Source organism: Schistocerca piceifrons, chromosome 1, assembly GCF_021461385.2.
Source record: "Schistocerca piceifrons isolate TAMUIC-IGC-003096 chromosome 1, iqSchPice1.1, whole genome shotgun sequence".
NCBI lineage: Eukaryota > Metazoa > Arthropoda > Insecta > Orthoptera > Acrididae > Schistocerca > Schistocerca piceifrons.
Genome location: NC_060138.1, coordinates 300794400 through 300807591, shown reverse-complemented (window position 1 = coordinate 300807591; position 13192 = coordinate 300794400). Strand labels below are relative to the sequence as shown.

General features: G+C 39.7%; 1 protein-coding gene across 4 annotated transcripts in view; it reads left to right on the top strand.

The window, feature by feature from the left end:
- Window positions 1–13192, top strand: part of LOC124788828 (ran GTPase-activating protein 1) — a 132823-nt gene that overhangs the window by 101413 nt on the left and 18218 nt on the right. Inside the window, exon 10 of one of the 4 annotated variants that reach the window (XM_047256120.1) lies at window positions 9592–9707. The exons of the other annotated variants lie outside the window; for them this stretch is intronic. Within the exon in view, the coding sequence (XP_047112076.1) occupies window positions 9592–9707 (116 nt within the window). The remainder of the gene's footprint in view (window positions 1–9591; window positions 9708–13192) is intronic. 4 annotated transcript variants of the gene reach the window in all.

The window sequence follows — 13192 nt, the reverse complement described above, 5'->3', positions numbered from 1 at the left end:
TTTCATCATACATTTCTTCAATTTCTTCGTCATCTGCAGTGCTAGTTGGCATATAAACTTGTACTACTGTAGTAGGCGTGGGCTTCGTATCTATCTTGGCCACAATAATGCGTTCACTATGCTGTTTGTAGTAGCTTACCCGCATTCCTATTTTCCTATTCATTATTAAACCTACTCCTGCATTACCCCTATTTGATTTTGTGTTTATAACCCTGTAGTCACCTGACCAGAAGTCTTGTTCCTTCTGCCACCGAACTTCACTAATTCCCACTATATCTAACTTCAACCTATCTATTTCCCTTTTTAAATTTTCTAACCTACCTGCCCGATTAAGGGATCTGACATTCCACGCTCCGATCCGTAGAACGCCAGTTTTCTTTCTCCTGATAACGACATCCTCTTGAGTAGTCCCCGCCCGGAGATCCGAATGGGGGACTATTTTACCCAAGAGGACGCCATCATCATGTAATCATACAGTAAAGCTGCATGCCCTCGGGAAAAATTACGGCTGTAGTTTCCCCTTGCTTTCAGCCGTTCGCAGTACCAGCACAGCAAGGCCGTTTTGGTTATTGTTACAAGGCCAGATCAGTCAATCATCCAGACTGTTGCCCTTGCAACTACTGAAAAGGCTGCTGCCCCTCTTCAGGAACCACACGTTTGTCTGGCCTCTCAACAGATACCCCTCCGTTGTGGTTGCACCTACGGTACGGCTATCTGTATCACTGAGGCACGCAAGCCTCCCCACAAACGGCAAGGTCCATGGTTCATGGGGGGATATTGGTCTATAATTTTGTGGGTCTGTTCTTCTACTCTTTTTATGTATAGTATCCATCTGCACTTTTTTGGAGTCACTTGGGACTTGGTGCTGTGCGTGAGATTTGCGTTAAATGCAAGCTAAGTAAAAGGGCCATAGAGTACTCTGTAAAACTGAATTGGGATTCCATCCAGATCTGGCGACTTATCTCTTTTAAACTCTTTTGGTTATTTCTCTATACCAGGGATACCTATTACTGTGTCATTGATATGGGAATCTGTGGATGGTCAAACGATAGTATGCGTGTATGATCCTCCTGCTTGAAAGATTTCTTAAATCCAAAATTTAATACTTTAGCTTTCCTTTTGCCATCTTTTACTGCCAGGTGAGGCTGGTTAATGAGTGATTGGATGGAGGCCTTAGACTTGCTTAGTGATTTTAAATAGGACCAATATTTTCTCAGCCAGATCTTTTGCTAAGATATGAAAGAGGTAACTGTGTGTTTCATGCAGAGATTCTTTTATAGATGCACGAATCTCTACTAACCTTTGCTTCTTGTCATTAACATAAAAAAAAAAAAAAAAAATCTTGAGAGTGCAGCAGTCTCTGTTTCCACAACATTTTATGACTTTTGTTATTGAACCGCTGTAGATCTTTTCCATCTGTAATCCCTGTATTCAGCACATACATCTCCAAAGCACAATATATGATCAGTTTAAACTTTGCTCATCATTTTGGGACTAAATGATGTCTACTGATTGTCTAATAGGGGAGATAACTGCTTATCTGTTTTTCCTAGCAAAAAATACTCTCCTAGCCTTTGTGGTGGTTTTAATGATTTCACTACAATGACATCATGATCACTAATCAAACAATGTAAAATCCAGGATGGAATGTAACAATATTATGAAAAGGCAAGTTGTTGCACCCATATAGCGGAGATCCTGAGCCGCAGATAGGCACAACAAGAAGGCTGTCGCAAATAAAGCTTTTGGCCCATAAACCCTTAATCAACGCACACACACACACACACACACACACACACACACACACACACACACACACCTACCTACCTGTATGGCTACAGTTGTCTGGGACAGCAGTCGTGTGTGTGCATGCGCGCATATGTCTGTCGTCTATTTTTGACGAAGGCCTTATTGGCCGAAAGCTGTATTTGTGACAATCTTTTGTTGTGCCTATCTGTGACTCAGCATCTCAGCTATATGGTGAGTAGCATCTTTCTTTTTCATAATAGTGTCTAGTGAAGGAAACAAAAGAAAAGTTTGGAGTAGGTATTAAAATCCATGGGGAAGAAAAAAAAACTTTGAGGTTCGCCGATGACATTGTAATTCTGTCAGAGATGTAATTCTGTCAGAGACAGCAAAGGACTTGGAAGAGCAGCTGAACGGAATGTATAGCGTCTTGAAAGGAGGATATAAGATGAACATCAACAAAAGCAAAACGAGGATAATGGAATTTAGTCGAATTAAGTCGGGTGATGCTGAGGGGATTAGATTAGGAAATGAGACACTTAAAGTAGTAAAGGAGTTTTGCTATTTGGGGAGCAAAATAACTGATGATGGTCGAACTAGAGAGGATATAAAATGTAGACTGGCTATGGCAAGGAAAGCGTTTCTGAAGAAGAGAAATTTGTTAACATCCAGTATTGATTTAAGTGTCAGGAAGTCATTTCTGAAAGTATTTGTATGGAGTGTAGTCATGTATGGAAGTGAAACATGGACGATAAATAGTTTGGACAAGAAGAGAATAGAAGCTTTCAAAATGCGGTGCTAAAGAAGAATGCTGAAGATTAGATGGGTAGATCACATAACTAATGAGGAGGTATTGAATAGGATTGGGGAGAAGAGGAGCTTGTGGCACAACTTGACAAGAAGAAGGGACCGGTTGGTAGGATATGTTCTGAGGCATCAAGGGATCACCAATTTAGTATTGGAGGGCAGCGTGGAGGGTAAAAATCATTGAGGGAGACCAAGAGATGAATACACTAAGCAGGTTCAGACAGATGTAGGTTGCAGTAGTTACTGGGAGATGAAGAAGCTTGCACAGGATAGAGTAGCATGGAGAGCTGCATCAAATCAGTCTCAGGACTGAAGACCACAACAACAACAATAGTGTCTCTGTACTAACATTGACGCTAAGATCAAGCCTGTTTGTAGTTACAAGGTCAAAATTATATCCATTGCTTGTGGGTTGTCGAACTAGATGCTCATGACAGTTTTCGAAAAATGCTTCACAAGGCTGGCTGTCTGTACTACCTGCAATGAATCCGTAGATATCCCAGCCTGTACTTGTTAGGGTAAAGCTGTCTCCAACTAATTTGATCTGGTTATTTGCGCACTACTGAATGTAGACTTTGAATGATTCCACAACCGTTTCTGTGGAGTTGGGTGCCCAGTAATAGCAACAGGTGGCCAATAATTGCAATAACCTGAGAATGTTGGTTCTTATCAGGATATCACTCTGTGAAATTCCGCTGCCTGAGTAGCAGTAAGCCTCCTTCAACCACAGTAGAAGAAAAGTAATTGTGATGCAAGTTATAATCAAGGACTGCTTTTTTTGTGCACAACATATTGTTTAAAAGTGGAGCAGTACTGTGCTACAAGTACCTGTATTGTAAATAAGAAAACATCATTGCAATTACCGTCTGCTAAATTACATTATCCATAGATGAGTAGCATTTCTACCATATCTTTGTTAGTGTACATTGTTCTCGTATATATCTTCAATTGAAGATGGTGGACTGAATGACCAGTGTGTAGTTTCTCTGCTATGCCAGAATACCTGCACTATGTGCTAATAGGGGAGTGTCAGTCAGTTTCATGTTGTTTTTAATAACATCATGTTTACAAGAATGGTACACTGTGATTCATTTCCGAGTGGGTCTTGAGAAGAGGAAATGGATTATTGAATAAAAAATACAGTGTGCTATTTGAAAAAGAAGTAAGCTTTCGGCCTAAAAGACCTTCATCAGAATTACACACACACACACACACACACACACACACACACACACACAGAGTATCTGGCTGCCAAGGCCAGACTGCGAGCAGTAGTGCATGATAGAAGAAGCAGTCTAGATGGTGGGCTAAGGAGGTGGAAAGAGAGTAGGGCAGCTAGGTGCAGTCGATTGGTTAAACTGGGTGGGGGTGGGTGCTGTGGATAAGGAGAGAAGTAAAAAGACTATGGGTGCATTGCTGGAATAGAGGGTTGTGTAGTGCTGGAGTGGGTACAGGAGAATGGGATAGGTGGGTGTAGGACAATGACTAACAAAGGTTGAGGGCAGGAGGGTTACAGGAGTATAGGCTATACTGCAGGGAAAGTTCTCACCTGTGCAGTTCACAAAATCTGGTGTTGATAGGAAGGATCCAGATGGCACAGGCTGTGAGACAGTCATTAAAATGAAAAATGTTGTGTTGGGCAGCTAGCACAGTGACTGGGTAGTCCAGCTGCTTCTTGGCATCAGTTTGTCATTGACCATTTGTGCGGACAGCCCGCCTGTTGGTTGTCATTACCATGCAGAACACGGCACAGTGGTTGCAGCTTAGCTTAGCTTGTAGATCACTGACTGGTTTCACAAGTAGCCCTGCCTCTGATGGGAAGGTGGTGCTTATGACCGTACTGGAGTAGGTGGTGGTGGTGGTGGTGGTGGTGGTAGGATGTATGGGACAGCTCTGGCTCCTAGGTCTATTACATGGATATGAGCCATAAGGGTGGATTTTCCAATACATGTTAAGTACTAGAAAGGCAGTTGTACTGTGTAGTGGCACCCTGATAGTCAAATAGCATTTGCTTGTTACATTTTTTGTTTTGATTCTGGACAAAGTGTTATCTGGGCTGGTCAGGATAAATGGAACTTGCTTAATAGTGAAAAAACTGCCACTTTGAGTCTCTTTCGACCTGGAAGCCCAACTGCATTCAGTACAACAGAAGACTTTTGACAGTGTCTAAATTTTCCTCTGGCATGAAGAGCTGCTATGTCACTAAATTTTGAAAGGATTTCTAGCTCTTCAGAATATTTACACAGCTTAATCGTGTCATACCAGGTATACATACATTCTTTTCCTTGTCATCATTAATAGAGCTCATCACCACCATCTGTGAATGCAGACTTTAATGTATCTGTGCCCGTAACAGTTGGCAGCTTAGTTTTAATTTGTAACCCTATGTGTTTCACTGTTTTATTCACCTATACATGAGGTCCTGAGCCCCACATTTTTCAGAAGTTTTCTGGCTTCATTATTAAAAATTCCTTTTCCTCTAATACAGCATCTGTCTTCAAACTGTTTTTTTAACTTGGAATGGAGGTACCAGTTTTATCTGCCAACATCATTTCCCAAAAATTTTGTACAGCAGACCATGCCAAAAACAATGCATTTTGGAGAGATTTTTACTTCTGTGTGTCAGTTAGGCTGCACATTTTTGTAAGACTTAAATGTAAATATGAAAGCTTAAAAATGTGACACTTCAGCATATAAGAAGTGCCCAAATCAGTATGGCACCTGCTTGGTTTGCTTTTATCAAACAATCACAGCACAGGACACACCATATTGCGCAAATGTGTTTCTGGTGACAGAACAGATCACTGAGAACATTCATCATAGTGTTTGCTGAATACTAGTTTAACTATTTTGTGAAATGAAATTTATGACAGCCTGATCTGTAGTGTAGCCCTAGTGACTGAAAGAAGCAAAACAATGAGGCACAATGTTGATTTACATGTATCAAAAAGCGAAAGTGCCGTATTTGGTGGTTTTCATATTTACACTCGTGTACTATGGAAACGTGCAATTAATGTACCAACTAAAGACGTCTCCAAAATTCAACATTTTCCTACAAAAGGGTCAGCATATAAAGCTGTTACTAACTAATGGGGCATCCAGGCATCAGTTTTTAAACTGGAAATAAACAGTCTTTTTAATGTTATGTGTGTACCTTGGCCTTCAAACAAAAATCAGGATCCAGTTTCAACATAAAATGTCAGTTACCAATATTAGTAAACTGCTGCCTTCAAATTTGTAAGATTTTTATACAAAATTGGGGAAAATCTCAAATTTTTATTTAAAAAAAAAGCCAGTTTTTTTATTTTTTGCATTATTATTTATGCCAATTTTTCCTGAGGGCTTCTTTCTGTTCCATTCACATATGGACTGTCTGAAGATGACTGTTCAAATGCTTCTGGCCATATTGTAGTTAATAAAAATCTTGTCCTCACAATCCCTACAGGAACAATGTGTTAGGGTTGTAGTATATTCCTAGATCCATCATTTAAAGCTTGGTTTTTGAAACTTTGTATGTAGGATTTCTCGGGGTACTATTTTGTGTATCTCCAAGTGTCTGCCAGCTCAGTTTCTTCTCCATTTCCATGATGCCCTTCTGTAGGTCAAACAAACCTGTGACCATTCATTATGACCTTCTCTGTACACATTCAGTATTGCCTTTTAGTCCTATTTGAGTACGGGTCCCATACTTTTGAGCAGTATTCTAGGATGGGCTGCACAAGAGATTTGTAAGCAATTTCCTTTGTAGGATTGCTTTCCCCATTATCCTGCCAGTATACCGAAGTCTGTCTCCGCTTTACTCATGACTGAGTGTAAGTGACCATTCAATTTCATATCCCCAACAGTGTTACATCCAAGTATTTGAACGAATTGAACAATTCCAGCTGTGACTCATTGATATTATAGCCATAGAATACTATTTTTTTTTTTTTCATTTTGTGAAGTGCGCAAGTTTGCACATCTGAACATTTAAAGCAAGTTGTCAGTCCTTGCACCACTCTGAAATATTATCAAGATCTGACTGATTATTTGTACAGCTTCTTTCAGAAAATACTCCAATATGGAAGACTGCATCAACTGCGAAAAGTCTGAGCTTACTATTAATATTGTTCACATTGTCGTTAATATACAGCATGAACAACAAGGGCCACATCCAATTTCCCTGGAGCCCTCTGAAGTTACTTTAACTTCTGTTGTCTCCATCCAAATTAACATGCTGTATCCTCCCCACCGAGAAATCCTCAATACAGTTTCAAATTTCACTTGATACCCCATGCATTAGTACTGTTGATAATAAGCGTAGATACGACACTGAGTCAAATGACTTTTGAAAATCGAGAAATACCGCCTCTACCTGACTGCTTTAATCCTACCTGAAAGCCATTTCCGTATGTCACTTCAGAAGAGTGCAAGCTGGGTTTCAAGTTATTGATTTTCTTTGAAATTGTTATTGATTTTTTTGGAATCCATGTTGGTTGGCATGGAAGAGGTCACTCTGTTCAAAGTAGCTCATTTTGTTTGAACTTTGAATGTGTTCTAAGATTCTACAACAAATGGATGCAAGAATATTTTATAATAGTTTGCTGATCACTTCTGCTGTACTTCTAGTAGACAGGTCTGATCTGTGCTTTCTTCCAGCTACTGGGCATGATTTGTTGTTAGTGGTCTACAGTACATTGTAGTTAAGAGAGGAGTTTATCGACTGAAAATTCAATATAGAATCTAAAAGAGATTCCATCATGCCCTAAAGTTTTCTTCTGTTTTAATGATTTAAGCTGTTTCGCAACACTATTGACATTAATATCTACTTCACTCATATTTGTGGTGGTACAAGAATTAAGTTACGCACTTCAGCTTTTGCTTTGCTACACTCAGTTTCAGTTCTTGTCTCACTCATGAGTGATTGGACACTAATTTTGATGCCTCTAATAGTCTTTGCATACAATGAGAAGTCAGAATGAAAGTCTCCTCCTATCCAAGGGTTGCTGTCACGAAAGTGGTTAGCACATCTGCCTAGTGAACAGGAGAACCTAGTTCGAATCCCAGCCTTGGTACAAATTTTCATTTCTTACTTCTGTCTGCAAATATACAAAATTTCTTGCTGTCTAAATACACACTGCAAACCTCTGTTATGCACGTGGCAGAGGGTAGATTCTGTTGTTCTGTGCATACTGCAATTAATTATTCTTGTGCTCACAAACCTTGTGAGAGTATCAAGAGGGGTTTTAGCATATTCCTAGAGTTGGTTCTTGAAATTTTGTAATGGAATGCCCTAGGATAAGGAACCAGAAGGATACCGGGTAAACGTGAAACGGCTGGGCCTCAATTAGATATCGTCCATTCCTGTAACAACAATAATAATTGCATTCATTATCAATTACTACAGTGTTAACACTCTGATATGACAACCTACTCACACGTATGTGCAGACTTGCTTTATGGTAAAGAAGCAACCTTTTAGCACCCGGTAAACACAATGAATAAAAAGTTCTTGGTTAAAGTGTTCAATGGTTTTTACCAAGTGGCAAGTAAAAAACCCTTAAAAATATCATTAACAATAAATGCATAAGTCACAAGAACAGGTGCAGAATAATTGTTCGTGATTGTTAAAGGTCAGAAGAACAATTACTGACAATACAATATAGCCAAAATGACCATATTAAATTTATGTAAAGATGTGCCTGAAGATACTGAACTCAAATAAGAATACTTAAACAGGAAACTGGAAGAACAGCGGCATGGGCAGAAAGACCACACCCTTGAGGTTACCTTAAATAATAGAAGTACATTAACCTTATTGACACTTGAACAAATGTGCATAGTTGGTGCACACAAGGACATCTAAAACGTAGCTCATAAATGTACTTCATTAAAAACAGGTAATGACCATAATAAATACAGAATTTAAAAGGTTTTTTTTTTTAATGTATCCAGAAGAACTGTTTAAACTAATAAGATGAATAAGCCCTTCCATAGCACACACCGAAATGTAGGCTGCACTCAAAAACCTTTTACAAATATAAAATATACATTAATGAGACACCAGCAAAATTACACAGTAAGCTGCTAACAATGGAGGCCAGAGTAACAAATCAATTATGTAGTGGCAGGCAAGCCCAAAGAACCAACAGCCACAAGGTTTACCCATCAAAATCATGCATCAGCGATACAAGGAAGCCAGCAAGAACAGGTCACATAACGCCACACGCTGGTCATGCTCTGCCCCCGGAAGGGTGCCCAATTTATGCTCATCTCTCTGTCTTCAAGAGTCTGCTCATTCAGTTCTTTCAGCATCTTGTGATGCTCTACAATGGGTCAAACAAACCTGTGGCTATTTGTGCTACCCCACTCTTCATATGTGTTCAGTATCCCCCGCTAGTCCTGTTTGATATGGGTCCCACACACGCGAGCAGTATTCTAGTATGGGTTTCACGAGTGATTTGTAAGCAATCTCCTTTTTAGGCTGATTGCATTTCCCAAGCATTTTGCTAATGAATGGAAGTCTTCCACCTGCTTTACCTATGACTGAGCCTTTGTTATTATTCTGCTTCATATCTCTACAAATGTTACATTGAGATATTTTTATGAATTGACAGGTTCATGCTGTAGTCATAGGCTGCTATGTTTTTTCATTTTGTGAAGTGCACAATTTTATATTTTTTGACATTTAAATGAAATTGTCAGTCTTTGGACCACCTTGAAATCTTATCAAGATTTGACTCAATATTTATGCAGCTTTTTAAAGATGGTATTCTGTGTTATCAATAACTGCATCAGCTACGAAAAGTTTGGTCTTACTATTAATATTGTCTGAGACGCCATTAGTATACAACATGAAAAACAAGTTTTTCAACACACATCTGTGGGCCACAATCAAAGTTACTTCTGCATCTGTTGGTGACGCTCCATCCAAGATAACATGCTGCATCCTCCCTACAAAGAACTCCTTAATCCATTTACAAATTTCACTTATGTACCACGTACAATTGTACTTCTAATAATAAGCATAGAAGTGATACTGAGACAAATGCTTTTCAGAAATCAAGAATACTGGATCAATCTGACTGCCTTCATCCATTGCTTTCAGAATGTCGTGTGAGAAAAGTGCGAGTTGGGTTTCAGATGATCAGTGTTGTAAGAACCCATACTGACTGGTATGTAGAAGGTCATTCTATTCTTGGTACCTCATTAAGTTTGAACTCTGAATATGGTCTAAGATTCTACAAGAAATAGATGTCAAAGATATTGGACAGCAGTTTTCTGGATCACTTCTGCTACTCTTCTTGTAGACAGGTGTGACCTGTATTGTCTTCCAACTATTGAGCATAGTTTTTTGTGTGAAAATCTATGGCATTTTATGGTTAAAAGAGGGGCTAATTCGGCCACAAATTTGGAATCAAATCTAATCGCTATTCAGTTAGGCTCATGAGCTTTGTTCCAGCAGTTTCAGCTGTTTCTCAACACTTCTTACACTATTATCTGTATCACTCATCTTTGCAAAGGTGCGAGACTTAAAATGGGGCAATGTCCCTGGATTTTCATTTCTAAGGGAACATTTTCAACTGAAATTCAGTGTTAAAGCTTTTGCTTTGCTACCCACAGTTCCAATTCCTGTCTGTTTTCACGAGTGCCTGGACACTTAACTGTGCTACAGCTAATTACTTTTACATTTGACCAGAATTTCTTTAAGCTTTGAGAGAGATCCTTCAATGGCATTCCGCTACAGTAGCTGTGTAAGAATTCACGTATTGCCCTTTTACAACCAGATGTGTTTCATTTAGCATCTCCCTGTTTGTAACACTATGCTTTGTTTTACATCTATTATGCAGTAACCCCTTGTTGCTTCAGAAGTTCTTTGCACTGATTATGTACCTTGGAGAGTCCTTCACGTCATGAACTGTTCTACTATTGCATATGTCAAGTGCATGGTCAACTAAGTGCATGGTAAACCTAAGCACGCAATTCTCCATGCCCCTCTTTAGAGCTAAATTGAGATACAACATTGGGCTCGTTATTTAATTTGTTGAAAAGATAAATTCTTCTACTTGTTTTAGTTGCCATTTGTTCTATGTTAATGATAGTTGCAATAACTGCATCATTGTCATTGATAAGTTTCTATGCGGGAAAAGATTAAGTCCATTTGTTGCTAGTAGATCCAATATATTTCTATCAAGAGTGGACTTTCGAACAACCTATTCTAGGTGGTTCTCAGAGAACATGTTTAGTAATATGTTACAGTATGTTTTTAACACCCGTTACTTAAAAAAACTGTAATTTTTCCAATTGATTTTGGATGATTTATCTCCAACAATGATGACAAGTATGATTGAGGAACTTATATGATAGTGAATTTAGGTTTCCTCTGAAGTTTTCAGTTGCATATGAAGGTGAGTCTGGTGGATGATAGAAGCACATGATTAAGAGTTTATGCCCACCCTTGATATTGAGTCTTGCCGAGACAATCTTGCATGCAGTTGCAGTTTCTATCTCGGGTGACTTGAGTATCTTGTCTGCTGAAATAAATACACCACAGTCATTTACCTTTAACTTACCCTGTCAATATAACTTAAATTTCCCTCCAAAGCCTCACCGTCAATTTCTGGTTTTAACCAGCTTTTTGTACCTAGTTTTATGTGAGCTCCAATGCTTTTCAGGAATGGTTCAAACTAATGCACTTTGGTGTCAGTGCTTTTGCATTTAGTCACTATGGTTTTTAATACTCTTGCCTGATGGTGCATTTCATTTTTTTCTCATACTGACACTTCCAGTTCACCTACAGCTTTTGTTATGTAGACTGGTTGGAGAGTCACCTGTTCTGAAAAACAATTCTGTGCACCCTGTGATAGCTGGGTAGCAGCTTCTAATGTGTAGTGGACACAAGACCCATTTAGGGGGACCTTATAGTTCTCACGGATAACAGGCTTGCTGCAGTGGTAGCACTGGTTCCCATCATATCACTGAACATTGTTGGCAAGTGGAGAGCACTCAGCCCTTTGAGGCCATTTTGGGGGGGGGGGGGGGGGGGGGGCTACTTGATTGAGAAGTAGCAGCTCCAGTCACAAAGACTAACAACGGCTGGAAGAATGTTGTGCTGACCACATGCCCCTCTGTATCTGCATCCAGTGACACCAATTGGCTATGGTTGACAGGGAGGCCCGGTGATACCATTACGCCTTCTGAGGCCTACTCAAATGGAATTTTATAGTTGGCCCAAGTCCAGGATACCGTAGCCTAGCTTGTCACAGCACCTTTGAAGTTTTGGTTAAAGCCTTCCACTCCACAAAGAATCTGTGGGCCACCGTAGTTTTACGGTCAGTGCTGCAAATGGTGAGCATCATCGAAACTCTACGAGCAAGGCTACTCCTATTAATCATGGCACAGCACACACCCACTGCCCCAACAGATGAAGTGAGTCTCATTGGCCGTGTTTCATTTTCATTGAAAGACAGTACATCAAACTTGTTGATTAGGAGAATGGGTGTAACGTTTTCTTGTGGCACACAGCCTGTGAAAATCTACAATACAAGGGTGGTTTGAAAAGTTCTTCGAACGGAATAGAAAAAAAGTACTTACATCACTGAAACTTTTTTTTATCCTTGTAGATTAATGAATGTGGTCCAAAGATGTTCCAGTGCCTTGATCCCATCTCGAAAATGAGTTTGCTCCAGGCCTGCAAAATAGTTGTCAACTCCAGCTCTCAATTCTTCGTTTGAAGTAAATCTTTGTCCACAAAGAAAAATTTTTAGTTTTGGGAAGAGATGGAAGTCTGACGGAGCCATATCAGGTGAATAAGTTGGGTGTGGCAACAATTCATACCTTAGTTCGTGTAATTTTGCCATGGCAATGGCACATGTGCGGGCATGCATTGTCTTGATGGAAGATGACTTTCTTCCTTGCTAGACCGGGCCTTTTTTACATATCTTTTGTTGCAATTTTTCCGGGAGGTTAGCATAGTGTTTTCCAGTAATTGTTTGCCCAGTGGGGAGATAATCTACAAACAGAATCCTCTTCACATCCCAGAACACTGATGCCATGATCTTTCCTGCCGAAGGAATTGTTTTTGCTTTCTTTGTTGGTGGAGAATCTGTTTCCATTACTTTGATTGTTGTTTTGTCTCTGGAGTATAGTAGTGCACCCAAGTTTCATCTGAGATCACATACTGGCACAAAAAATCTTCTTCGTTTCTCCTAAAATGGGCCAAACCTTGTTACGATATGTCCATTCTCGTGTGTTTTTGATCAAGCATAAAGAGTCGCGGCACCCATCTTGCAGATAATTTTTTCATTTCTATATCTTCAGTTAAAATGTCATATACCCCTTCAGATGACATTATGCAAGCGTGAGCAATTTCACGCACCTTCAATTGGCGATCCTCCATGATCATTTTGTGTACTTTTGCAATGATTTCTGGATTAGTGACACATCTTGGCCGACCAATGTGTGGTTCATCATCTAAGCTCTCCTGACCAAATTTAAACTCATTTGTCCACTTGGCAACAGTTCAATATGAAGGAGCAGAGTCCACCAGTGTATTCTGGAAATTGGCATGAATGTCCTTTGCTTTCATACCTTTCTTTATGAAGTACTCAATAACTGCTCGAATCTCAATTAACACTCCCCCCGCCCCCCCCCCCCCCCC